The sequence below is a fragment of the Aulonocara sp. 'chitande type north' Nkhata Bay genome, linkage group LG20, assembly GCF_057382095.1.
Source record: "Aulonocara sp. 'chitande type north' Nkhata Bay isolate Kocher_YH1m ecotype deep benthic linkage group LG20, A_spYH_male_GT1.1, whole genome shotgun sequence".
Lineage (NCBI taxonomy): Eukaryota > Metazoa > Chordata > Actinopteri > Cichliformes > Cichlidae > Aulonocara > Aulonocara sp. 'chitande type north' Nkhata Bay.
Window position 1 is genome coordinate 33,810,232 of NC_141363.1, and position 27,621 is coordinate 33,837,852.

Genomic DNA, 27,621 nt, shown 5'->3' on the forward strand with positions numbered 1-27,621 from the left:
ACTATTACACCGGAGACGAAAGTAATCACAACCCTGAGGTATTTGGCATCCGGGAAAATGCAACAATGCAGCAGTGATGACTTGGGTCTGCAATCACAGACATTGCTAAAAGCTGAGCCGTGTTACCCTCGTTAAGACCACACTGGACTTGTAACGTTGTGATTTCTACTTCATTAAGGACAGCCCCTTGAGATAGGCCATCTTGTTTTCAACAGGGTCCATATGGGAGTGAAAGTACAAAATATGTCAGCTAGGATATTAATATGAGCAAATAAGACACAAATCATTATTTGAACAGGGTGTAATGAGTTTAAGTTTTCACATATTTTAGATTCTAATGTTAGGCTATAACCCCTACAGCTTACTATTCATTTTCCAGATATTTTCTTGAATGTGAAATATTATTTACAATTACAGTCAGCATAAGATTAGAGTGTATAATTATGTTTATTGATTTGAGGGTACATCCTTTGCTCATTATCACCAAAAGCTCATTTCCATCAAACTTGTAGGATCAACCAATCACGGCTTTTGAAATGATGACTCATACCTAGCAACGGGGTCAACCACACCTCCTCACTAAGATAGGATTTTCCATCCATTCCTTGCTCAGAGTTCACTGAAAATGTTCTGGAATCACTTCTAAGCTAAAACTCCTGGCAAGGAATTTTTAGGTTAAGTTAGCAGCTCTCTGAGAGGATTCTCAGAATCTTTAGGGATATGGGCCCAGGTTTCTAAGATTTTTTTTAGGCCAGTATAATAACTTAACTTAGAGGTCGTCCACATCTTCGTCTTTAAGACATTCCTGATGTCTGGTAGGTTTCATCTGACTTTATGGATAGATAAAGCTGGGTATCATCTGAATAGCAATGAAAATGTAAGGTGTTCCTTCTAATAATACTGTCTAAGGAAGCATGTATAATGCATATAGAATTGGTCCCAGCACAGAACCTTGTGGAACTCCATAATTAACTTTACTGTGTGAAAATGACACTATTTACATGAACGAATTGGAATTATTCTGTATGCTTCAAACCACTCCAGCACAGTACCTTTAATACATATTGCATGCTCATGCAAACCAATGCATGTCATTGGTATCAGATGCTCATAGATGATTCCACTGTCAGCAGCCATAAGAACATCATTCATAACCTTCACAGTATTTTTGTACAGTGATGAATTTTGAATCCTGACTGAAACTCTGTTAATCCAGTTGGAGATCCACTTAATTCTTATGGCAGACAGTCCTTTCCTGCTACACATAAATGCTCATAGGTATTGGTCAGTAAATGACAATGAAAGACAAATGAGTTACACCATTAAAAGTACATAAAATGTCATGTTTATTTAGTTTAATTCATATTTTACTTAACATTGTAAATCTATTTTCAAATAGAAAGCATTCTATACAGCATCAGGCAGGAAATGTCTCACTTTTTCATTTGCTGTCTCTTTTGATAAATAGAGGGAAGAGGCGTGTCAGGTCACGCTAGCACGCTGTGGTAGTCTGGTGGATATATGGTTATATTTAGTGCAGTTATTTCATTACAAAGCAACCATCCCAAAAAAAAAGTAGTGCAATTTTTTTTCTCTACTCACACAAAAGAGGAAGTCCAGATGGTCTAAGGCGTTTAAAGTTTTTCAATGTTAGGCTTTGTATTGCATACAGAATAAGACAGAGGAAACTGAAGTATAACTCTTGTAAAAATTGTGCTTCATAAATCGAAAAACCTTCAACTGTTTTATCAGTTGCTAAATTGGTCCGCATTGAAAAACATACTCTGCCAAAATATAACGAAAGGAGCTAATTGTTGAACTAAGACATGCAGGGCTTAGATAATCCACTCATTAGATCACAAATTAACAAAATCAAAGGCCTGATCTGGGACGGGTTTTTTGTTTTGTTTTGTTTTTTTCCCCCAGTGAGTGACTTTACTGTGGAAGAATGTCCTCAGTGTTAAAGGTGTGTGAAGAAATAAACAGATCTTTTTAGTAATCGTGTTGTTGGTGGTGCGAGGAGTGAGTAGCCCCAAAGACAAGACTATCACTACAAGACGACGAGGAGAGTCAGAATCGATGCATTACTAAAATACTTCAAAAGAAACAATCAGATTTCATGCAACACTTGCATAGATTTTTTTCTTAATTTTTTTTTCAATCATGCTGATTTTTTTTTTCTCTTTAAAATATACAGAACACTAGATAGAGATACCTGTGACACATGGAAGCAGTAAACCAGGGTTTCCTATCAGCCGGCCGTGACAACAATCCACCCTGTGTAAGGAACAGAGTTGGGCCGCCGCTTATCAGCATCGCGTCCACCTCGTCGTCGGCTCACGGACTAGAAATGGCGCAGGAACAGAATGACGTGTCACGAGTGCTACAAGTCCTCGGGGAGCACGACACGGTCGTTACATGGAGCTGAGCGCGATGAGTGTTGTAGGACATACACCTGAGGATCCGCCTTTGTAAAAACCAGCTGTAAAACTGCAGTACGCAAACAATGTTCGACACACAAAAAATATCCGAGGAGAGTGAGGTGGATGTAAGGGGAGTGAGATCAGTTTAGAAACTGTGGATGCTACAATCAATAACGTGCTACAATCGAATTTACGGGGCGATAGGTTGTGCGACCAAGTGGTGCTGGAGGTGCAAAAGGCATGCAAGCTTACATTCTCTGAAGCCTGGATTTGAAGAGGAGCTGCAGCTGTGCAGCATGTGCTTGAAATATGTGTATGAGTGGATGTAAACAAGCGTGTGTTTTTTTTGTTTTTGTTTGTTTTTTTGGCAAGGAATTCATCCTTTAAAAGATTTAAAACATTCCCTTTCATGGTTGTGTTTACATTCTCTGTGCCCATTCAAAGATTTTTTTTTCTTAAGAGAGTGATTGTGCAACAGCAAAGACGAGCGATGCCCAGAACGTACTGCACTGTAGGTGACGCTGACGCTGTACTGCAGCTTCATATCGATGACGTTTTAACTGTTTAGAGACTGTACAATGTCTCTCCAAAAATCTCCGTTCACCGAACACATGGATGGCAACAAACAAGTCCATATAAACAAAATCAAACAAATAAAGTAGCAGTGCCCATTCAGTATATACATTGGAATCAAATGCATTACTATTTCCCATAACTGATTCAGCGGTAGACATTCCTACGTTAGTTTATCCATAAAGGTCATTCACTTCCTGTTCTGACGTTAATGTGCAAATAGTCTTAAAATTATACATGCAATAGTAAAGATCGTTAAAAGTCTTAGGAATTTTAAGGCCAGTATATGAGACATCCTACAATAGAGAAACCTTAGGCAAAGCAGCTAAAGTTTGAGTTTGCGTACAGCTGGTAGCCTGAAACTTTTCCCTTTCAGAGGTGAGTAGGCCCCCTGGAAGATTGTGATTGGTCGATAAACTGGGCATCTGTTTGTGTTTGTTTCCAATTGGCACTAAAGTTTGGCGAATCTGGGAACAAATTTCATCTCTATGTTGCTAGTTTGGGCCTGTGCGGTGGGTGGAGGGCTTGGGGGGGGGGAGCTGGAGGCTGGAAGGGGCCCCTTGTCTCAGTAGGTGTCTCGGGGCCAGGGGCGGCTGCGCTGGCGGTTCCTCTGGTTGTGACCTTGCTGAGCTTCGCGCTGGAGCAGCCTGTCTTGTGACTCGTGCCCGTTGGCACTGTGGGCACCGCCCGTATGGCCGCGGTGAGAGGGGTACATGTCCCTATATGTGCGAGCGTGGCAGGGAGAGGCGTATTCATCCTCCTCATCTTCCTCCTCCTCTTCTTCCTCTTCCTCCTCTTCATCCTCCTCGCCCCCCCTGTGACAGGGGCTCCCCCTCCGGCCACGAGAAAGCGAGTCGCTGGCTTCGTCAGATGGCATAAGACTGTCCTGCTCCAGGGGGGAGTGGGCCTCCTCGCCGGCCTCCTCTTCCTCATCACCCTCCAAGCCTGCTGTCTCACAAGGCTGCGGCTGGTTCTTGTTCTGGATGATTCAAGTGGTCATGCAGGAAAAAAATACAAATAAAGGCAGAGTCACATCAAAGCTTGGACTCAGGATATCATCTCGAAGGAAAAACACAAAATAAGGCAAACACTACATCAATAAGGACTTTGAAGGAATTGTGGGAGTCTGTCTGAAAGGAAAATTCTGGTTTCTTTCTCATTATTTCCCACTGAAGTAACTATTTTGAGCCTACAGAAGACATTGAGCTCTCCAAGTCTCTGATCACAGTGTGATCAGATCAATGCTCAACCGTCGTTCTAAGTGGTCAGTTTTTATGTTTATTTTTAGTAGATTTAAATTAAGACTTTAAAATGATTCATACAAAATTGTTTCTTTTCTTTTCCATGAACAGCATAAAGTTAGCATTACCCTCAGAGACCAATAGAATATGGCAGACTCAAATCATTCCTCACATACCCACGTGTGCCTTTAAAAAAGCTTCTTACTGAACACAAAGTGACACCTACTGTAGGAGTTTAGGTACAGTTTAGACCACAGTCTTTGTTCTGTTTAAACAGGTGTCGAGTATTAAACGAGTATAAAGGGCAAAAGGTGTCACTTTTATTTTTGCTGAAGAGCCGTGCCCAGTTTTACTTGATCTTGGTTAGTAAAACTACTGAATAATGACCAATGAAACAATGTATCATCTTTGTATCTTTGTGTTAGTGTTTGAAAAGGTTCAATCTTCACTAACAATCCCTTACAATCAGATAGGAAAAAGCCTCAGCTGTCTTAAGAAAAAGAAGTGCAATTTCATCACATTCAGATGGTCATTGCAAAAAAACCCAACAAAAACAAAACAAAAGAACTTAAGTGAAATATATATGTGATATCTTTGTCAGTAAAACTGCTGCAAAACTGATGACGATTCAGACCTCTTGCTCACATAAAAAGTTATAATGCGATCACTCTTAACACCGCAATACTTCCTGATACAAAATACAGAGAAAAGTCACAAAAATAATGCCGTGCATGTCTGCAGTTTTTACAATTTGAAAAGCTACCTAGTAGGCCACATTGGACCATTTGGCGGGCCACTTACAATTCCTTGTACATATCTTGGACACTCCTGCAATTCAATGCTACTTTTATGATTCTTTATATGGCCTGAGGACTGTGGGCTCTGTAATCTCTCTTCTACATCGGAATTGCATTAACAGTAAGTAAGAGTAAGACAACAACACAAACTATTGATATCAATTGATAAAAGATGTAAGTACATCCTCTACTGCTTGTGGTGCTATATTTTCTTATGTAACTCCAGCCCCACACCACCCTGAATTGGATAAATGGTAAAGAAAATGGATGAATGGATGGATATTCCAATGTAAAGTAAGCTACCGTAACCCAAAAGCTTAATTCCGTGACACAGAGCTGCAGAACTACAGTTGTGGTCAGAAGTTTGCATTGCACTTATAATCGACATGAATGTCATGGTAATATAGGGCTTTCATTTCTGCTAATGCTAATGATTTCTTTGAACTGTTATTTTTCCACAGTGGAATAATTGTACAGCATACATCTTTAATGAAAAAAATGAATGGGTGCACAAATTTTCATTTATCCAGTTTTTCCTGTAATCCACACAGGCTCAAATATATACATATTACACATATTTGGTTAAATGTTCCTTAGCAAGATTCACCTCGACCTCATGCTTTTGATTGTCATCAACAACCTTCTGCCATAATTCTTGCCTGGACATTTGACCACTCTTCCTGGCAGAATTGGAAGAGTTCATAAATTTTTTTGGTTTTCTGGCACAGACCCGACTTTTAAACATATTCCACAAGGTTTCAAAATGTATTCCAGACGCTTAATGTTAGCTTTATCCAGTCCAAAACCATTTTTGATGTGTGTTTGTGATCGTTGTCCTGTTTGATCACCCAATTATCTTCATGTTTCAACTGTCCAGCTGTGTGTTGATCTGAGGTAAAGGTGAAGAATTTGCATGTAGTCTTCTTCTTCATTTTTCCATCCACTTTGTGTAATGCACCAGTACCGCTGACAAGAAAACAGCCCCAGAACATGATGCTGCCAGTGTATGTATATGTTTGAGCCTGTATATATACTTCTGTCCCTGTGTGAATTAGAGAAAATTCAAAATAAATTCAAACTTGTGCACCTACTTGGCACTGCTCGAATTATTAAAATGTTTGCTGTGCAACGATTCCACCCTGGAGAAAGAAGCCAAAATGACCATGACATTCATGCTCATGATGAGTGTATGTAAACCTCTGACCACAACTGTAGGTAACATTAAAAAAAGCCTATATAATGACCAAAAAACTCCTATTTTTACTAAAATTGCAAGAAATAGCAAATGTGATGTATAACCTCAGAGATATTGTGGCATTTTCTAAAATATCAAGGTATAGAAAACTGGGATTACTTGTTCTTTAATCAACCTGCAGTCAGTGTCATAAACCGCAGGTAAGTAAACTGCAGAAATAACACAGAGCTGAGCGACATAAAAGGGTGATAGTGTTCATAAGTGGCATGCAGAAGTGCAGCAGTGTTGTTATCTTCAAAGTCCTTTGTTTTGTCGGTGTGTGTATAGATTGATACAACAGACACTGAACAAAAAAATGCATGTGAAACGGCTGAATGGATGTTCAGGAAGTTCCTCTTGGAGGTAAAAAGTTATTTTGCCGATGCTGTGGACTCATTTTTTGTGTGTAAATTTGCATTTAGTTCAGGTGAAAGCATCGTTTAAGCACCCATCACTCGCTTTAATTAGCATCATTCAGGTAGCTTCATGTGCCACAGTGAGCGGGGACAGCATTCACAAAGCATGCTTGGAAACTGAACACAATAGGGAAAGTTAGATTTAACAAAACCAATATATTTCAATTGTAGTATTAAAATGGAGACAGAGCTTAGCTACTTTGTGAATAAAGCTTGTGGAGCAGTGATTCACCTGAAACCATCCAAGTAAAGGAAAAGAGGCAGGATGCAGTAAATTAAAGACAAACAACAGCAGAAAAACAAAAACACACCAGGTCTAATCTTTTCTGAGAGTTGAATGAATAAAATGCTTTTCATTCACTGTCTCAGCCGCAGGGTCGTGTTCGGGTGTCGGAGGTGCGCAAGAGAGGTGCAAATATATATACATATTATATAAACCCTACTACTCACCCCAGTTTGTACGCGATCATTCAATTAATTCCTGTGTTTCAGAAAACTGCAAAGATGTTAAGCATGGATGAGTGAGAGGACAGACAAGACAACTGGAGACAATTAAACAAAACACAGGAGTGAAGCCTGAGATGGGAAGAGCTGGCAAAGACAGTGACAACATACAATGTGTTCAAAAAACAAGGCTCGTTGTCAAAAGTCTTACATTATTTTAAAAGCGTATTTTTACGCTCTCCTGATTTATGTACACACTCAGAGACAAACTTACCTGTAGGCTAGAGATGGCAGAAGGCGGAGTCATGAGGCTCTGCTCCAATAGTGGATTAAGAGGGGTGTTTCCTGGGAGGTGAGTGGCACGCCAGTAAACCTCCAAGTATTCAGCCAAATGCTCACAAGCATCTTCCAACTGGTTCTCATCCAAAATGACATCAAACATATCCTACGAATGTACAACATGAAAAATTAGACTGTAACTCAGTGGCATTCTGTTAGGACAAGCAGTGCTTGCATTATTAAATCTAGAAATAAAGTAAAATACATTGAAACATTCCAAACTATAGCGATCTCTCTCCTTTCATCTCAGACAGTGCTGTCATAAAGCACCTTGCCTGTCAATTAATGCGCACCCAGTCTGTACATTACTGCCATCTTGTGTTAGGTAGTTGGCTATTGTCGCTGAAAGCTGTGCTTATTTCATGACATAGCAAAGTGTAGTCGTCTCCTTCTCTGAGAGGGTATCTGTTTCCTGCTAACAATAACTGCTGCTAGGCAAGCTGAGAGGCCAGCAGTTTTTTTTCTGGTGGTTTGCGCATGGGCACTGCGGATAAACCTCTGGTCTTTGATGGTAATCTAAGGGGAGAGCAGAGTGCGAGGCAAGCTGCCGCTGGTCTGCTTTCACTGCTTCAAGATCAGTTATGACCTGCGCTTTGTGTGGAAACACAGCTAGCATTAGCAAATGAACGGGCTTCAGTGATAGCATTATAGCTTCAGAGGAGTTTTCTCTTGCTAATCACCTTGGCCAACTTCTGAGATGTAGAGGAGATGGCACGTGAAAACATTTTTAATAACTTCAATACATTAGAAAGGAAAGCAATGACAAGGCAGCTCTGACCATGCCTGGTCTAATAAAACAGGCAAGTTGAACAGGCGCAAGCTCAGGAGCACTTTGAGATTAGCATCTATGAGAATGTCTGAGTGCAACAAGCTTAACCAGCTGTTTTGCTAAAACTACACCTTTATTTTTCATTCGTATTTTAATCCCCCTGTAGATACTAACAGTTAACCATGCCACACACTGCTCAAGCCTTTAATTCAGATGATTTTTTTGATACTAAATATTTTAATATACTTTTTGAAAAATCATTTTACATGATCATGTAAAATGTCCAAACTGTATGGACTTATTACAAACTGTAGCACTCACAGGGGGGCACTGAGAGAGTTTGTCTGCAGCCATCATCTGCACATTCAGGTGCTTGCTCTGAGACTTCCCCCTGGATTTGATCAGCCTCTGGAGCACCTGAGAAAAAGAAACAGATGGTGTAAGAAACCAAGAAAGATAAGACTGCCTTAATCTAATGTTCATGAGCAAGGTGTACCTTTGGTGAGGAAACTTTAACATAGACAATGATGGGTGCAAGGGAGGTTTTGGCGAGCTGTGCGGGATGGTTGATGGTGTCTGCGTCCAGAACAACCAGTTGCAGGGTTTTGGCGAGTTCAAATATCCTTTCAATCTCACTCTGAACCTCAGCTGCACAGACAAGATACATTACATTATCAAAGTTGATTCCCTTCCCTAAATGTAAAATAGAGGTGGCCAACCTCAAAATACAACAATTTTGGTTTGTCATTAAGTGTGAACTGGATAAGATCTTCACCACTGACTCTGAATGCACTCCATTGTGCATGCTACTTGGAGTAGCAAACGTCAAAATCAAGGGGAAGTTTGGAAAGCAGCTCTATGCACTGTTAACATTCTGTGCAAGGAAATGTGTACTTTTGAACTGGATCACGGACACGGCCCCATCTAAGACTCAATGGCACCGGATGATACTGGAATGTGTGTCACTGTGGATTCTCTATTTATTTATTTGTATTCTTGAGCCAGGTTGTTTGTTTTGTCTGTTTTGTTTTATTCTGTTATGTTGGTTTTGTTTTGTTTAATGATGGTGTCAGTGTAAAGTTTAAAACTCAATAAATACATGGAAGAAAAAAAAAGTTGCTTCCCTTCAAAAAAAGAAAGAAAAAAGAAACTTGTGGAACTTTCATACTGGCATCAGCATAGCTTACCTAAGCTCGAGCGAGTGTTGGATCTCTCCATTATGGGTCTTTTGTTAAGGACAGATCTCTTGGCTAAGGACAGGTCGGCAGTTACACGGGTGATTGAAATTCTGTGGACAAGTTGCAAAATGCAGGTAAATATACACTAAAACTCTTTCACTGAAATAAAGGCCTGGCTTTCACCAACTACTTGATTTATTATATAATCTCCCCATTTTACTGACCTTCCCTCAAATCTGTGTTTCAGGAAGTCAAAGAGAGCTTTCTGCATCATATCTGTCACCTTTGGGAACATAAGAAAAACAATTAATTACAAACACATTATAATTAAAAGGCTAAGACATCCTGCTTCCTCTTATTGTTTTTCAAATGTATGCTGCTAGAGTTGTTCATGTTAGTACTAAACATGGTCAAATCAAATAAACCAAAATGTTATGCTTCAGACTGCTCTTAACACTTGACTCTGGACATTTTTTTCTATTCTTGGCTTGGTACGATATCAGTGAAAGTGGATCCACCCCTCCACCTGCTAATCAGCCAATCAGAAGAATGCTATTTTGAAGGGAGGATGGCAGGAGGTAAAACAGCTTCTTTCAGGGAGTGGATAAAATGTACTTAGCACCAAGGCCCAGTTTAACATAAATAAAGATTATTTTAAGATCTGAATCCTGCAAAGTGGTTTTAGTGAAGTCAAAGATTTATAAGTAACTAAAAAGTAAAATTCTGAAAATTACCAAAACAGTTCAAATAAATAAACAAAACATAAAATGTTTGGGTTACTACAGTAAAGCGTACTAGGTACACTTGTTAGACTGTTCGCTAAATGTCTAATTAGCCAATCACATGGCAGAAACCCAAAAAGTCCACTTGAGTCAAAGTACAGTTACTTCATAAAAGACAAAAGCTTGAGTACAGGAGTCATGAAAACAATTACTTGTGCAAACGGATGAAACTGTCTACTGAAAAATAACTTATGAGTAAAAAAGAGACATAAACATGCAACTGTATCAATAGTCCAGCTTTGATGAAATTCTTGATCCTAATTTCCTAAAAGTAGTAAGTAGTGTTAATTACAGACTGCATAATCGTCCAAATTTCCAAAAACTGTAATGGCTGTCAAATGGCCCTTAACAAAGTATAAATTCAGGGTCTGAGGACTTTCATAAATGCAAAATCACAGTGTCATTTTCTCATTATGTGTGTAGACTAAATAGCAAAAAAGTCATCATTTAATATTTGAATATTTTCCAATAACTTTCAAAGGACAAATTCACATGAGCTAATAACGAACGCAGCAGTGCAAATAGTGCAGAGGAAAGCAGTCGTTCTGTCTGCTGGAGGTGAAATGGGGAGAAGCTGACCTCATAGCCCTTCAGCGATGGTCCCACGAGAACCACCGGCCTCATAGAGGGCACCACATCATAGGGAGGGACATGTTCCTACCAGAAATAGAGGAGGACAGGAAAGGGGATAAAGAACAGCGAAAACAGGGGTGAGAAATGATGGGAGTTGGGTTTGGTTGTTGTTTTTTACCCTCATATTCAATCAAACAATGACCGAAAAACCAGTATTAAGACCTGAAGTTATTTAAATGCATTTTGGTTTTATAATATTACATAACAATAATTACTGGTATTAGTTAATCAACTAACCTGACAATGAGACAGGTGACAGAAAAGGGATTGGTTAGTTGTAAAATATTTAAAGGTTTTGCTAAAATCACTCATTTTAAGATCAGGTGCTTCCAGTGTACTACTGCAGTGATTATTTTAATATTAACTCCATAAAAAAACAATTAAGCAACCTCCTATACTCACAATCTGTTACACCAAGCCTGCTTGTAGTTTCTAATTGTATAACCTATTTTTGTTTATTTTCCATGGCCTCTCTTACTTTAGGGAATTCAGTATTATCTTCTACAAACTCTGTTGTTTAGAGTGAAAAATTAAAAAAAAAAAAGCATGGATTATAAGCAAATTCTACATCATCATAAAGTACCAGAACCTACCTGTTTTTGCTTCTGTTTAGCTTGTGAAAACAAGAAAATAGCAATCAGTGACAGAAACTGATAAAAGACAGCAGAAGCTGCTTTTTGTTTCAGGACCAGAAGAAGGTTTGCTGTACTTACATTCACCTGCAGATGGCGGCGTCGTCCTCCAGCTCCCTGTCACCATGTCTCCTAAACTTGAGGAGTTACCTCCTGTTTTCCTGCAGAAGCAGCAGCAAAGACACATTGAATTACCGAAGCTGTTTTGTGGAAATAGATCACCTGAGATGAAATGAAATAGCCGACCTCTGTTTCTGCTCCTGTTTCAGTCGCATTGCCTCCAGTCGTAGAGGGCTGGGGATGAAGGTGATGTCTGCTCCTTCTTTTACTAGCCGGCCGATCCACCAGTCATTATTGTACTTCTGTTAAATTCAGTTCAAAAGTAGCACTGGTTTACATACAGCATGTGTCTTGTTTTAATATAATGAAAGGGCATATTATTATCATTATTATTAGTAGTAGTAGTACTAGTATTATTCAAAACAGATAATCTCACTTCTTTGATGTGCAGGAAGTCTTTGGCATCGAAGTTGACTGCAGCTCCTTGGACTGGACAGTCCTCATCCAGAGCTCCACAGTAACTCACATTCGTCTTTACTGCAAACGCTACAGGTTTGGACTGTGGTGTCAACAAATAAGAACATGAAGAAGACTTGTCAGTGATCCAAATGCTCTGCAAACATGTGAGACTCGAGGACAAGAACAGAGTGCAATAGATCAACTCCTTGTTACTTGAAAACAGACTTCCTTTGATTGAATCAGCAACCAATCACACAGCACAAAAGATGGTGACCAGACTAGCAGATTATCAAAGGATGTGACCGGGTGGTAATATGCCAAATATGTGGCTCAAATAGGAACGCACCAATACAACATTTACATTGGATAATGGTCAGATCCTAACTCAGAAATCAGTGACAGTGATTGTGCACATGATGTCACATGATGTCACCTTTCATATTGTTCTGTTTACTTCACCGCACAACAGCAGCAGCTAGCAGAAGCACTAACAGCAAAGCGTTAGCAGTTTAGATGCCTCCTTTACCAACAACCCGTCTTTCTAATAACAATTTTTTTAAAGTTATGTCAACACCCTGCTTGTTTGCTCACTTATTATATTCAGTCAGAAAAGTATCAGGTAGAAGCTGGTGCAAAAACTTGTTGGAAAGCTTTTAATATGGTTACAGTAGCATAATGTGTCATAGTCAACTCAAATAATATTATTTTGCTCCAACTGTCCTCTGAAAAGTAAACTAGCACAACTGTAAAAGACAAAGGTACTTAGACTAGTGCAAATACATTTGACAAATCCATTAGTTATCTTGGGCCTGTTGTTGCTTATTTTTTACCAATTAATATCAACTCATTAAAAATATACTCTTGGTTACAGAGTTAGGAAAGATATGTTTAAAATTAATAGTGATGCTTCCATAGACATAACAAATGACTTCCTGCCTCTTTCTCATAGTGATGAACAAAGTTTGATAATTTAACGCTAATTTAGCGGTATCAAACAGCACAAACGATGAAAAATGATTAGATTTTCAGATTTCTTTGTAAAAGCACCGACATTAACATCTCCTTTGCTGACTTTTACCTACAACCTAGACTCTTCTACTTCAAAATTCAACTGGAGAGATAGAGCCAAATGTTTCTTAGATATTTTCGTTCATAAACAGTCTAAACACAGCAATGTGTAGCTACGATAATGACTGTATGGTGTACCTTAGCTCTGTCGAGCTGCTGTTGTGCCTGGCGCTCGGCTTCACGCCGATACGCCTCGCGGTCCTCCTCTGCTGACAGGTCTGAATCAGATGGTCTACTGGTGTACGAATCAGCTGACCCCTGTCGGGAAAGAGTGACATGATATTAGTGGCACAGTGTTTAATAACTCAGTGAGTCACATGAAGATCATCCAGTCATGTTAACATTACTTAGGCTGTATTACTGTTTGTTTTTTCTTTCATCTGCTTCTCCCTTTTAGCATTTGTTTGAGTGCAGGTGTGCATGCAAATATGTGCCTGTACTCATGAACACATTCATGTGTGTGCATCTACAAAACAATGCGTTGCTCTCCCACACCAGCCATCTTCTGAGAGGCCAAATATAGCACAAAGGAGGCAAGAGCTTCCTCTTCTCTCCTGCTTGGCCCCAATCCAGTCCATCATCCCCCACAGTGCAGCATATATACATCATTTATTCCCCTGTTTATTCTCCAAGGACATCTCCTCATTAGCAAAATATATGCTGGTTATCATTTTTCATTGTAGGACACATACCAAGGATGGCTAGCATGTCATGCTGAGGGCGAGGGATAAAGCAAACAAAGAGCTATTTTACACAATAAGTAAAATAGTGAAAATAGCTTCATAGGTCCTTCTTTTATTCACAAAAAACTCTAATTTTCTTAAAATAGCTGCAACCATTAGTCAATTAATTAATTAGTCAATCAACTAAAAATGAACAGGGAAATATTTAGGTAAACATTTTAATCAGATTCCAGTACCTCAAGTGTGACGTTTTCTGGTTTTTCTTGATCTCATGTGGGAGTAAAGTTAATATTATGGTTCTGAACTGTTAATGGAAAAAAAGGCTTTTCAAAATAGCCCCACAGATTCAATCAATAGTAATAATAACAATTGCAGTTTGTATACAATGTACAAATGGACTTCCACAGTAATAGTTTGGTTACTGCGTGTCCCTGTGAGCGTGTGAGTTCTCCTATATTTGGCTTCTCTTAAGGAACTCAGTCCTGAATCTGTCAGCAAAAAGAAAACCAAGTCAGAGGAGACAAAATACAAAGGGGGTTCTGGCAGGAGAGAAAGAAAAATCTGTGGTGGTGGTCATGAAAACGCTCAGGTAAACCTCTCTAAATGACATGATCAGCCATATTGTTGTAAATAAAACAAAATGTTGAGAAACTAAAAAACAGCAGAAATACAGTTCACTTTGGTTTTCCTCTCCTCCAGAGTGCAGCGATTCAGTCCCGATCATCCATCTTGCCCACATATACAAACAGATCCTCTGGAGGACCAATTAGCAACAGCAAAACAAAAAGAAGTACAGGCACATAATATAGACACACACACATACACAAAGTGTCCAGACATACCCCCCCCCCCCTCCACAAAACAAAACAAAACAAACAAACAAAAAAAGAACCAGCCAGCACCTTTGCTTTCTCTGCACTTCAAAACGCATGCATGCAATCCAAAATAAATCATCATCTACAGTACCACTGCAAGCGAACACCTCTCCCCGTTTCTTTTTTTGGTGTGGTGGTGTCTGTTAGATAACTAGATCTGATTTCTAGCACTCAGAAGCTCTGCAAGGCAACACTGCACCAGTGCCAGAGAGCAGCACCGTCAGAAAAAAGGAGGGTGAGAAAGAACGGGTAGAAACAGACAGCGAGAGAGAGAGAGGGGGGGGGGGGGGGTGAATACTGTTGACAAGACATACTGAAAAGAGGATGTTTACGAGTGAGTGATGGAGATGCGAGAGGTTTTATGCAACGATAAAGACAGGCTATCTAACGGGAAAGATGAGATTAGGACAGAGTAAAATGCTGTGAAGGACTGGAATGAGACCTACATATCTTTCCTTACTGCAGATACACGAAAAGATGGGAAACAGAGGGAGGTGGAGGTGGTGGTGGTGGAGGGAGGGACCGTGACCACATGAGACAGACGCACACAGATACCGGAGAGAATTGCATACCTGGCTGATTAGCAGGACGGCGCTAGAGTCTGATAAAGACATGAATGTGAATTTTCTCACTCTAACAACGATCCCTGTCTTCACTGGGAATGCTCACAAACACACACAGACATAAAAGCGGAATAAATATGGTGGTGGGCGCAGAGGAAAGGTGTTATGTCAGAGTGCCTTTTAATGATGTTAGAACACAGAGAGCTTTTCGTTAATAACGTTTAGACAGGGGAGCATGCACCTGTGCTGCACACTCACTAACTTACCAACTGTTAAATTCTCCAAAGAGCAGCTTTACCACCAACGTCTTTTAGGTGAAGCTTGGCTGCATTGCAGAGTGTAACAATATAAGAACATCCTTATTGTGTTTTCTAAGGATGTCTTGTTTTTTGTTTCTGTTTTTTTGCTGCTAATGTCCCTGTCTGCAGACTAAATTTAACTCTGTTCCTTCCTACTCTGCTTCTGTGATTATTCTTCACACACTGCAACACTGATGGCCCCAACTCCACAGGGAGGGGCCAACAGGGAAGTGTGTCATCTAACTAGTCGAGTCCTCAGAGGGCCAAGTCATCCTACAGGCTAGGGACCGAACAACAGAGGATTTCCACACTAATTTGATTAGGCGGATTTCACTTATACTGTTCTGTTCTTTTCCCCCCTCCTTCTGATAAGACATGTAGAGATGTCTTTACTACTGGCTCAAGACTAATGAATTTCTTAGCCATGGTAGAGTAACTTTACAGAAGCACAACCCCATTAACAACAAGGAACAACTGATTATTGATTTATGATGTTGATAAATCTTATTAGAAGAAAAATGTGGCTTTTGAGCTGCTAAATACGAGAAGGTGGCATAAACTCAGTTAATCTGATATTAGACATCATGTGTACATGTGTTGTGGTAACAAAGCAGAAGCTTTCTTTGGATTAAATTACATGTGGGTTCGTCCCTATGATGTGAGTCTTTAATATTATGTGTAGTAATTTGAGCTGCCATTAATACAAAAATTGGGTGTATATTTTACGCAAGTACCTCCAAAAATCAGATGTAAAGTTATTGACTGTATTAACCCTATTAAAATTTTATATTTTACCCTTTTTCACCTTCATTGACATAATTTATCACTTGTTTACTTGTTCTCCCAAATTTGATTTCAATGTGAAAATCCAGTCGCTACATGAAGTTTAAGGTTTACAGGCAGCAAAACCTTGGGAAACTCACATGACCTTACCATTGAAAACAAAGACCAGTAAACACAAGCTCCAGCTGAGACTGATGTGAAGGTCTTTAGTTTTGAAGTGACTCTGTAATTAGTATTGGACAAACTGAAAGTTTGATCTCATTAAATGTATAATAGTGTCTCGTCATCCTCTTAAAGTCTGGGAAAAATCCATCCAATAGCTGTTGAGTAAATCCTGGCAATCAGCAGGCTGGCATCCATCCCTGCTGCCATGTGGCTAACACAGCAAAAAACAATGGATACCTGCCCTCTGTTTTGCTGACAATAGTATTTCACAGTATGCCATAGTGGTATTATTACTGCACAAGTGGGCTTTTACACGTTGGCTCATACTTCTGTCAGGAGTGTATACAATACTTAAAAAAATTTAATTCCATTATTATTTAAAAAATTAAGCAAAAATAAAGCGAAACCACACAAAAAATTTAAAATTATCTCATTTTGCCTCTGTTAACAAAAATGACATTGTGCCTGTTATGTTTTAAAAAAGAATCTGTTGGCCTTGACTAACACGATATCTTTGCCTCACCTGAAAAACTACAAAAAGCAGACACAACCTCTATTTTGATCACAACTCATTTTGAAGCTTCTCTGGTCTCTTTTCTTTATCCTCCATCTGTCCTTCCTGTTCTTGAATATAGTGACAGCTGTTAACAGACTGTTGTGCTACTGTGTAAACTGCTGTTCTTCAGTGTTCATATCATGCATAAAATGATGCCCTGCACATATTTAAAGTGATGTTAAGTGAACAGAATTTGTTAATCAATACTTTAGATATTCTCTAAACATCTCATGTGATGGCAGTTGGTCCTGAAAGCTGTCATGCACGCACATACATAACTTTCCTCCTTAAAAAGAAACTGTGCAATTTAAGAATGTCTGTGTGTTTTTGCGTTTTTTGCAAGGCCACTATTAAACATAAAATCTCAAGTGAGCCCTAGGACCAGGGCTAATGCAAACCGAAGAAGCTGCTAAATAATCAAATTAAAACTTAATTTCAATGTCAAGATCAAGTCGTACATGGTGCCAAACATGTTTTTTAGAACTGTGTCACATTGTAACTCCAGTGTTTTCCCCAGGCTGAGATTTACAGTTTAACAGTTCTCCCTAAACGCCTCACTTGTTAACTCTGACATCATTAGCCATTTCAGGGCTCCAAATGCTCCTTCTGTTCCCAAAAGCAAACAAACACTGAGGCACCAATGAGGCTTAAGAATGGTCCAAATTCTTTCAGCTCTAATAAAATGATGAGTGTAGCTGTTTCAGGTGTTACTGTAAAGTTTAACTTGACAAAAACAGGACGTATGAGTTTAATCTAGCTAGCTGGAATCTAAAGATGATACACCGTGTTCTGACTGAAGGACTGGGCAATAAAGTGATAAAGATAGTTAATGCGAAATAGGTTTTCCGTGATATGAGACATAATTAAAGTCTATAGAACGTCTGTGTTTTGAAGGACAACACAAAAGGCCAATGATAATGAGAATAGTACTGTGCCAAATCAATCAGGTGGCTGGAACAGAGTTGGAGCCACATCAGGTTAGACTGAGGAGTCTAGGAGGCGTGGGCTACCACAGCTGTATACACCAGCACAACAACAGAAAATCAAGCAGTGCCATCCCTGCACAGCTGACAATTTACCTGCACAATGCAAGACTTTACAAGACTCTTTCTCCCGTAACATGCCTTATGACAAAAACGAAGAGACACAGATGTATCACAAATGCAAGCGCCTGTGTTATGGTAACACCTGATGTCAGTAAGTACAGTCAAAAACACAGAACTTTAGCAGCTGATTAATGTAACTGACCCTTGTTACTAACTCCCTGGCCATAAACACACTGAGTGTAGAGAGTGTCACACTTCTCTACTGCATCAGATTTCATCCGATCCGTGTATGAATCTCGCTGCCCACCTCACTGCGACTGTACTGGGCTGTAATTTTTTTTCCATTTATTTTTTGCTTTGGAGCATAAGCCAACCACAGTTGAGTGAATATGAGTTTTTTAAATGTTCTCCTTTGTTTACATTTTAGCGTTTCTTACATTTATACTAAGGATATTTAAACAGAATGCTTTGTTTGTTTTTTGTCTTATTTATGTTTTTGTTTCCAAACAATTTAAACCAGTTCGAATCTATACAAATTAAGAGGTTTTATTTAATAGTTTTAGCAGATTTAGATTTCATTTTGAATGAATCTCTATGTATTTATTTGGAATTGACAAATAAAATGTAGTTTTTCATTTTGATTTTATTTTTAAGTAACACTTTAAGCTTTTAACTCGTCAGATTAAAGATATAATATTCTACAGCAGTGGCCCCCATGGACCGGTTTATGTCTGACAAAATTTTCATGGACCAGCCTTTAAGGTGTTGCGGATAAATACAACAAAATAAAAACCAGTACTGGTACCCCCCAAAAAAGAAGATTTATTCATAACACACGGGAAAAGACCCATGGAAACCATGTTAAAGATAAAAACGATAAAAGAAAATAACGGTAAAAACCGATAAAAACCCTGAAAACCATAAATTTCACACCCAAACCTCAACTTTTTTTTTGGGATATTAAGAAAGTAAAAAAATATCACACTGCTTTAGACGTAAACAAAAACCTTAAACTAAACACCAGTCACATTTAGAGGGTAATTTTGGTTGGACTCTTTGTATAATGATATCCTACTTCGTCGCTAGCTACAGAGCTATGGTTAGGCCAATATAAACACATTAGCAAAGGAAGCTGTGGGATGACGGTTAAATGCTCTCAACAGAAGTACATATTGAGGGTCTTGAATTGAAAGAGAAAAATACCATCATATGGCAGGTAGAGCAGGGCGATATGACCAAAAATATTTATCACGATATACATTTGAAAATCTGCGATAACGATATAACTGACGATATAATTGAAACTAGACAAAATACTTTACAACTCCTTAATTCATTAGTGCAAAAAAAAAAAAAAACATCAACATATTTTCACTTAAACAAGCAGCTTTTTTGAAGTGCATTAAAATTATATAGCTTAGCAAAGTCGTACTGAAACGTTTGACAGATTTTCGAGCGACCGTGTACCACATAAAATCGTTTCGAGGTCAGTAAACACAACCAGAAAAATCAAAGGATTGATTTTAAGTGTGCCGTATTTTCCAAAAAACACGGTAATAACGATGGCCCACTAGCATGCGCTAACAAAAATAGTGCTTTGTTGTGTATCTGACGGATGAAAGCTAAACCAGTGCCACACCACTGAAGTTGCAGCATTTTTACAAACCAATTCTGGTTCATCCGTTTCATTTAACGATCCACTTTCGCTCTTCTCATTCTGCGTCGCTGCCATGTGCGTATGTAAACAAAGGCACTACGCATGCGCGTTTTACCCATATTCTATCGCGATATTTCATTTTCCTATCGTTGCCCAACGTGAACGGTATGATATAGCCCAGCCCTAATGGCAGGTATAAGACACAGAAAACAGACAAAACTTTAACCAAGACGATGCCTAAAAGGAGCCTTCTGAGGCTGAAAAGGTCATGATTCTACGTTTCGTGTCTACATTGAGTTTAACAGAAAATCCAAAAATCCAAATGATTTTCAAAGTGTATAGATCAAATACATACAGAGACTCCTTCTTTTATGAGAGAAATAAAATGCAGGGACAGCATGCTAATGCAAATTTCTATGGTTTTATTAAACCATAGGTAGCAGATTATCCAGAGCAGCAGCAAAATACATTATTCAGCATGCTGAAAACCCTTTCCCTCTTTGCAAATATTCTGAGCAAAAACTCCAGCAATCAGGATATCCAGCAACCAAATATCTAATTTCAAAAAGTGTTCGATTAGCTGTGCGGTCGTAATTCAACGTCAGCGAGTTCCACGAGCTACAGAGCTCTCTGAAACACACTGCAATAAATCAGTCTGTGGTTACATCAATATGGAAGGCAAGATCAGGCATACTGCATGTCAAACTGCAAAACTCAGAAGAGGTGTGAAGAGCAGCTGAGGCAATCATAAAGTCAAACAGGTGAACGAATGAGCGAAACAACGAGCATGAAAGAGGAAGACAAAGCAAAAGAGAGACAGGTGAAGCGGCTACAACATGATCCTTTAGAGATGTTAGGAAATCAATAGAAGAAGAAGAATCTAACTGTATTATAAGTCTTTGTACTTACTCAGTTGATGTGGTGATGGTGATGCTGCCAGTCCCTCCCTCTCTATAAACTACATGCTGCGTGCAGACAGACCGCACTATGTCCCATCACCTTACCTCACTACAACCTGCACTGGAGCAGACACCGGCAACACCTTTTTCTATTCTTACCTCATCACATCACAACACAACAACGAGTGCAGCTTTTGCGTCACCTGATCAAACCGCCTCTTTAAATTTACATCACATTCTTACTCATTTCCATTACAGTCCAATTCATCGGAGGAGAAACTGAAGAAACTGCTGTTATTATCATGCACTCCCTGAAGATTTCTCCTCTGGTCTCAAAGCCTCGCGTCCTACATATAACACATACATCCATACTGCTTATTGTATCCTGCTGCAGAAATGAGTCATACTCCACTGCTCCTACATAGACACCCCACCCCTATCACAGACAAGAAACTATCTGCTCTGTTTGTGAATTTTACTCCTTCTGCATAAAACACTTTGTCATATCAGCAATGGGAGCAGGAGGAGGCGGGGTGCCTGTTGTGCGTGCAGGGAGAAGGTAATGATTGAAAAGAAACCAAAAAGGTGCTCGTGTGAACACTGAACCCACACATCACATCGCCCGAGGCCTTCAAAATGAGAGTCATGAATATTTTAAACCGTGCAATATTCTCTGGAAATCTGGAGATTGTCATTAAGCCTCGCGATCTGGATAACTAATGTCCCCTTCTGAAGAAGATGTCTGCTCAGCCCTTTCCCCCCCCTTCATCTTCTTCTTTTTCTCACGCCTCTCAGTTACACTGTTCCTCATTCCTGTTCTGTAAATGAAATCGAGGTATTTTATTTATTTATTTTACAGACCTTTATGCTTGCAGATTATTCACACCTATAAGAAAGGAACATGATGCCTTTACCCCTTAAAACCCTCTAAGTAAATGTAATGTGGAGATTAATGAAGAAGTGGATAATGAACTGCTTCGCTACTTTACCAAATTTTTGCTGCTTCTAGTCTCTCAAATTAAGAAGATGCTGCTTATTTGTATCATAAAAGATAGTAAACGAGCTGTGGGTGAAGGCGAAGCTGTCGATTCACTGGTAACAAAAGTTTGTACAGTCATCTACATCTGTGGGCTGTGGGTAGTGACCAAAAGAACAAGACTGTGGATATAAGGGTGTCTGGTGTCATCTGGTCTATAAAACACTCACAAAACAGTGCAGAAAACCCTAAAGTGATGGAAGTTGCTATAACGTAATACAACACAAAGGGTTTAAAATGCTAAAATTTGGCACCTTTGATTAAAACTAACTCAATCGGTTAAGGATACTACTGCTTATTATTAGTGTAATAGCTTCAGCTTTACTTTGAGAGATTATCTGACCAACTGACTTTTCAAGGTTATTTTTGTTAAATGTTTTCTCAAAGTGCACGGAGTCAGAGTAAAAATTGATCAGCCAGGAATCAGAATAGTCTGATTTTCAATGTTCTGAGTCTCACATATGACACAAACATTTTTGTCTATGCACAGTGGTGTGAGCAAATAATCACTTGCACACTCACAGTCACAGTAAACTGTGGCGGAACCGCCACAAAAACATTTCTACACTGAAATCACCTTCACCCAGCCGAGCATGGACATTTAAAGAAGCTAACAAAGGGGAAAGTAGCTGAAGCTTAAGCTACCCAGAGCTCAGATCCAGGCGCAAAAACAAACAAACAACAACAAAAATGCAGCAACTGTGTGAAAATGTAACACAATGTGTGAAAAATGTTTTTAATACATCTGTTCTAAAAGTGCAGCAGCCTCGGTATGAGCAGTCACAGGATCAAAGCAGTAATGAGGAAAATTATAGAGACAAGCAAAATGATGTAATGAAAACAATGTAAGCGCCTGACAATTGCTTTGTTAAAGAAATATGTTGCACCTTCTTTTGTTTGGTAAAGTAAAATATGTCAGATAAAGGTGAATGTATATCGTCTTATCTTCAGTTAATTATTTATGCCTCTTTCCAAGAAGCAAAGGTCTTTATTTTCAATTAGTTAACTTAGTGTACTGGGGGTAGGCGGAAATTTGTAAAGTTTAATAATATATTTTGTTATTAAAATTACATTTTGAACTGATTTTTTTTTTGTAAAGGCTGTCAATTATAGTTTTCAAAAGAAAATTGTAATTGACAAAATCATAAAGAGACAAGTAACTTTAATCTTCATCAGGACAGAAAAACCTAAAGTAAAAAGTTGCCATTCAAATCTAATAAAATAAACTGTTAAAAACTTAATAAACAATAATGTTTAAAGAGCCTTTTTATCTATTTGTTTAATTTACCTCAGTTTACCTGACTTTTTCCAGGCCTGCTACGTTTCCCTTGTAAAGGTCCCTTGTAGGTGGAGTTAATCAGTGTAAGTGGGAGCACCTGGCTGGTCTCCCTGAAACATTTACAACATTTGCTTCTTATTTGGTCTGCTTTAGCCCTGTTAGCTCGGAGTTTATACTAAACAACACCTTCCACTCATCATTCAAACACTCATCCCACTGCTGACACACTGATAATACTGACTAACACACCTCATATTGCCAAGTATGGTGCCGATCTGTTTTAATTAATACAGTTGTGCACTTTTGAAACTGTCCTCCTATTTGTCACAACTTATGAGTTGGACCACGACAATGGATGTGGTAAGCTGGCAAAATAAGTACACTTTCTTACATCTTTACTAACAAGTTTTAGATAAGCTGCAACACTAGTGAAACTGCTGTGTACCTCTATCTCTGCTGCATGAGTGCAAAGGCATGGCTGGCTCATACGTTTCCTGTTTTAGCTGCTGTTTGGCTCTATTGAGACCATCTTTCAAAATTCACACTCAAATTTTTATTCAGGATTTTTTCTGTCTTTGCAATATTTCTGATAAGGGTGCGTTGGTTGTTGGTTGTGATGGTTTATTTTTATTCTTTAGGGAGGGGACGTCGGGAATGGCAGTTAAATTGAAATATAATCTACAAACAACCATCACTGATAATAAATATATCTATGGGTGTATTAGGCAAAGTGCACTAAGGTGAATTATTGTGAAGCGCAAGAACTTGCCTTTGGTATTTTAAGTGTGCTGCTACTGATATATTTATGTTCACAGTAAATAAGATTATGAGCACATGGCTTTTACTGTTAACAGAGTATTTCTACTTCTCCTAAAATAATAACTCAGAATACTTGCTCCACTCCTGTCCCAGATAAGGAAAGTTGGGAGAAGTAGCAGATGATAAACTGTAAATCCTCGTATTTCAAAAATGGGAAGTGGTTACCTAAAGTCCCAATAAAGCCCCAATTCCAAAAATGGTGGAATGCCATGTAAATGTATACAAAAACAGAATACAATGATTTGCAACTCTCATAAATCCTTATTCACGATTGAAGATAGAAAACGGAAATATTTTAAGAAAAATCATTAGCTCCTTTTGAATTTAATTGCAGCAACATGTCTTAAAAACATTGGAGTGGAGGCAGCAAAATGTTAAAAAAGTAAATGGTACTAAAAGAAATGGCTGGAGAAACATTTTGTATCAGGTTTAACCACAAATACATCAGTAATATGACTGGGTATAAAAAGTATGTTAGAGAGGCAGAGTTTCACCAATATGCAAAAAAAAAAAAAGTGAAACATGTTCTTCAATGTAAAATTTCCAAGACTTTGAGTATATCATAATCTATAATATCAAAAGTAACAGATTTTTGGAGAAATCTCTGTGTGCAAGGGACATCGCTGAAAATCAATACTGAGACCCTGTGATATTCAGTCCTGAACACTTCCAGAAATCGCTGTTTGAACACAGTTCTCTATACTATCTACAAATACAAGTTAAAGTGTGATCATACAGAGATGTAAAAATGGCTTAAAAAGCTTAAAAAGGACTGAAACACAGTTTGGCTGTAATAAATCAAAATTTGAATTTAATTTATTATTTGTGTTTGCTTTGTTTGTTTTTAAATAATATGCTATCATCCAGAATTTTTTTTTTTTTTTTTTAAAGACTCAGCAAGACGATGCTTAAAGCATTTAGCACATCATGAACCAAAGAATACAATAACGATAAACCAGTATGGTTGAGCAGCTAGGATCCTCTATCAGACAAAAATGGGTCAACACTTCCCTCCCAAAGGTCCAACAACTGGACTTCTCCGTTCCAAGATCTTTACAGACAGTTAAAAGAAGAGGGGATGCTGTGGTAAACATGGCCCTGTCCCAACTTTGACAGGTCTCGCTGTCACCAATTTCAAAGCGAGCTAGTGTTTTTTGTTTTTTTTGTTTTTTTTCTCAAAATGCTACATTTTCTCAGTTTTACACATTTGATTTGTTTCGTTACACTTCGTTTATTGTAAATAAATGTGGGTTTTATGAGTTTTGCAAATGATTGCATTCTGTGTCATTTATATTGCAGATAGCATCCCAACATTTCTGGAATTGGGTTTTTTGTTTCTGTTAATGCATCTTAAAACCAAATTCCAAAACGGCACATGACAACTAACTTGAAAATACATGGGAGGAGCCGACACATGGTCCATGTGATTCCAACCCTCAATGTTCCACAAAACCGAACAACAGAGCACCTTAACGATATTCAACTTTGCTGTAAGAAGCTTTTTAATTTGATTTCAAAAGAGGGTGCTCCACCTTTTTTCTTTTTTTTTTGCAAAAACACTTTTCTATGATTAACTCCAGCACATTGCAGATACAAGCTAAACATCTGGTTTTCTCATATCTGCCAAATTTGATAGTTTTGCTGAGTGGCAACGATCTCAAGTGATCTATTACGCTAAATAACCCAATACATCACAATGACTTCATATTTCAGATGATTTGTTCACAAACTGTAACAAGTTTATTTTTCTAAAGTAAAATATTAAAATTTAAAGTAGTAAGTAAAACAAATTTCATGTCATCAGTATACATATATATTCATGTCAGTACATCGTATTGACACGCAAAGACACATTTTTTTTTAAAAATTTATTTATTTTTTAACTAATTTCTCGGTTTCTGGAACACCATCTATCAGATTAACACAGTTTAAAATAATTCATGTTCCAGTTCAGCTGTTCAATATATAGCCTTTCAACTTAAAGTCAATATGATCATCTGAGAAAATCTTTCCCACCCCTTGCCCATTTCTACAATCCATTCAAAATAGCTATGCAGCAACATCACATGGAGAATCCTTTTGTTTCCAATTACAGATACCTTTTTTCTTAAATAACACTAAAACTCCATCGGAGTCTTCCACACTTGTCTGACCTGAAAACATTAATTAAAAAAATACTGTGCTGTGTTGGGATTTTGGTTGAACCTTTTTCTTTTTTCTTTTCTTTTGTCAAGCACTTGCTACCCTCTACTGGGCAAAGCAACCTCTGCAACTGAGGGAAAAGCGCTGTGGATGAAGATGCAGAGCAGAAACTGTCACACTGATACGAACAAAATAAGTAGAGAATCATGCAGGTATTTTAACACCCCCATCCCCACCTCCACCAACAGCAAGAACAGCCTATACCTAAAAAAAAAAAATGCAAGAGTTGCGTTACTGCCAACCAGACACTTCAGAGACATTGGCTCTGATGACAAATTTCAAGCACCTTATAGCTTTATTCCAACATTTAGAGCACACCATGACCTATATTTTCCACAGAACCTACACCTTTTTCCACCCACTAACAATCAGTGTGCAATAATGGGCCTGCAGTGAGACAATCCAGGCACAAAAGGAGCTTTTACCTGTCGTTTGATGAAGCTGGACGTAGTGTCGGAAGATGTGCTGCCATCTGAGCGTTTGAAGCGGCTCTTGCGCTTAGGCAACTTCCGGGGCAGCTGTGAGGAAGAAAGAGATGCACACGGGTGAAGAGATAAAAAGGGGAATGGGTAGATGGATGGCGATAGATAACGGGATGCAACAACTCTCTAGCAGTAATACTGGCAGCAAGGCTGACTATAATTATTTCAGTGCTTTAGTTACTAATTATTTTGTAGATTTGTATTATTCATACAAAAAATAAATCTACTGCTGGCTTTTAAGGACTGCAAAAGACAAATGTATGGTCATTAAGTGCAAAATAGCTGCTTTGCACCAAAGCAAGCAGTAACTCTGCCAGAATCACACATATTTCAGGGCTGCCTTTATTCGGCTTCACATGGTGGTTTGATTAATGCAGAGAGCCCCATCAAACTGAGGAGAAAGCCTTTCAGATTCAGGCTACAGGTGAGTCCAGAGTCACGGCCTGCACATTTGCACCAATATCCTGCATGAAAGTCCCATAATGTTACTGGTGTGTGCTGGTTTCCCTGCACTGGAGTGGATGAAGCGTAGCACGGAGGGTAAAAATGCACTGAAATAAATAATAAAGCATCAATGCAAAGGCCTGATCTGCGAGTTGAGATCAAAACAGCAAATGCATCGACACCCAAGGAGGTGTTAAACTGTGTATCTGTGTTTAATAGCCATAATATGAGGATACATGACCGTTCACCGGCTCAAGCATCAATCTGCAGTTTCTGAAAAGGCGGAGGTGAAAAAAAGGGAAAACGGAAAAAAGTAGCTCGCTGCCAAAACGCGACGCCTCAGATTGAACAACAAGTAGCATCTGACACACTAATTACCCATTTTCCTCTTTTCTCGGTGAAGACAGAGTTAGATGCGAGAGAAATGGGAGTAAAGTGAGCGGATTTACCTGGAAATAGTGCGACTGGGAGCCGGTTTCCACGGCAGACAGAGGGTCTACGGGCGATTTGGACATTTTGACTTGCACCATATATTGAGAGCGCAGGGAGGCGGGATGCACATAGACATGGGTTACTGGAGGAAACAAGAGGCATCAGATACAGTGAAGAGAGCGAAGAAGCGGGAGGGGGGGAAACGGACACTAATATCCAAACTCAGCTGACGGGAAGGCTAGCTCATACTCCCGAATAAAAACAAAAAAGTCTGTGGCGGAGAAACGTAAAGGGAGTGGGGGAAAATACAGAAGCTAAAATAAACCGTTAACGCTGAAGCATCAGCGCACGAG

General features: G+C 38.8%; 1 protein-coding gene across 2 annotated transcripts; it reads right to left on the minus strand.

Annotated features, from left to right (window-relative positions):
• Positions 1 to 1,273: 1,273 nt before the first annotated feature.
• On the minus strand, positions 1,274 to 27,621 carry cacnb3a (calcium channel, voltage-dependent, beta 3a). Of its 2 annotated transcripts, XM_086276522.1 has the most exons (15): positions 27,286 to 27,621; positions 26,336 to 26,428; positions 13,187 to 13,306; positions 11,958 to 12,080; positions 11,708 to 11,823; positions 11,543 to 11,622; positions 11,423 to 11,442; positions 10,776 to 10,853; positions 9,639 to 9,697; positions 9,424 to 9,524; positions 8,733 to 8,884; positions 8,558 to 8,653; positions 7,403 to 7,573; positions 7,135 to 7,180; positions 3,839 to 3,975 (listed from the first exon to the last, which is right to left on the minus strand). In XM_086276522.1, the coding sequence occupies exons 1-14, from the start codon at positions 27,364 to 27,366 to the stop codon at positions 7,151 to 7,153; spliced, it is 1,320 nt and encodes a 439-aa protein (XP_086132648.1). In that variant the 5' UTR covers positions 27,367 to 27,621; the 3' UTR covers positions 3,839 to 3,975; positions 7,135 to 7,150. The 2 variants fall into 2 exon arrangements, with proteins under 2 accessions (XP_086132647.1, XP_086132648.1); XM_086276521.1 differs by lacking the exon at positions 7,135 to 7,180 and having other exon boundaries at positions 1,274 to 3,975; positions 27,286 to 27,620.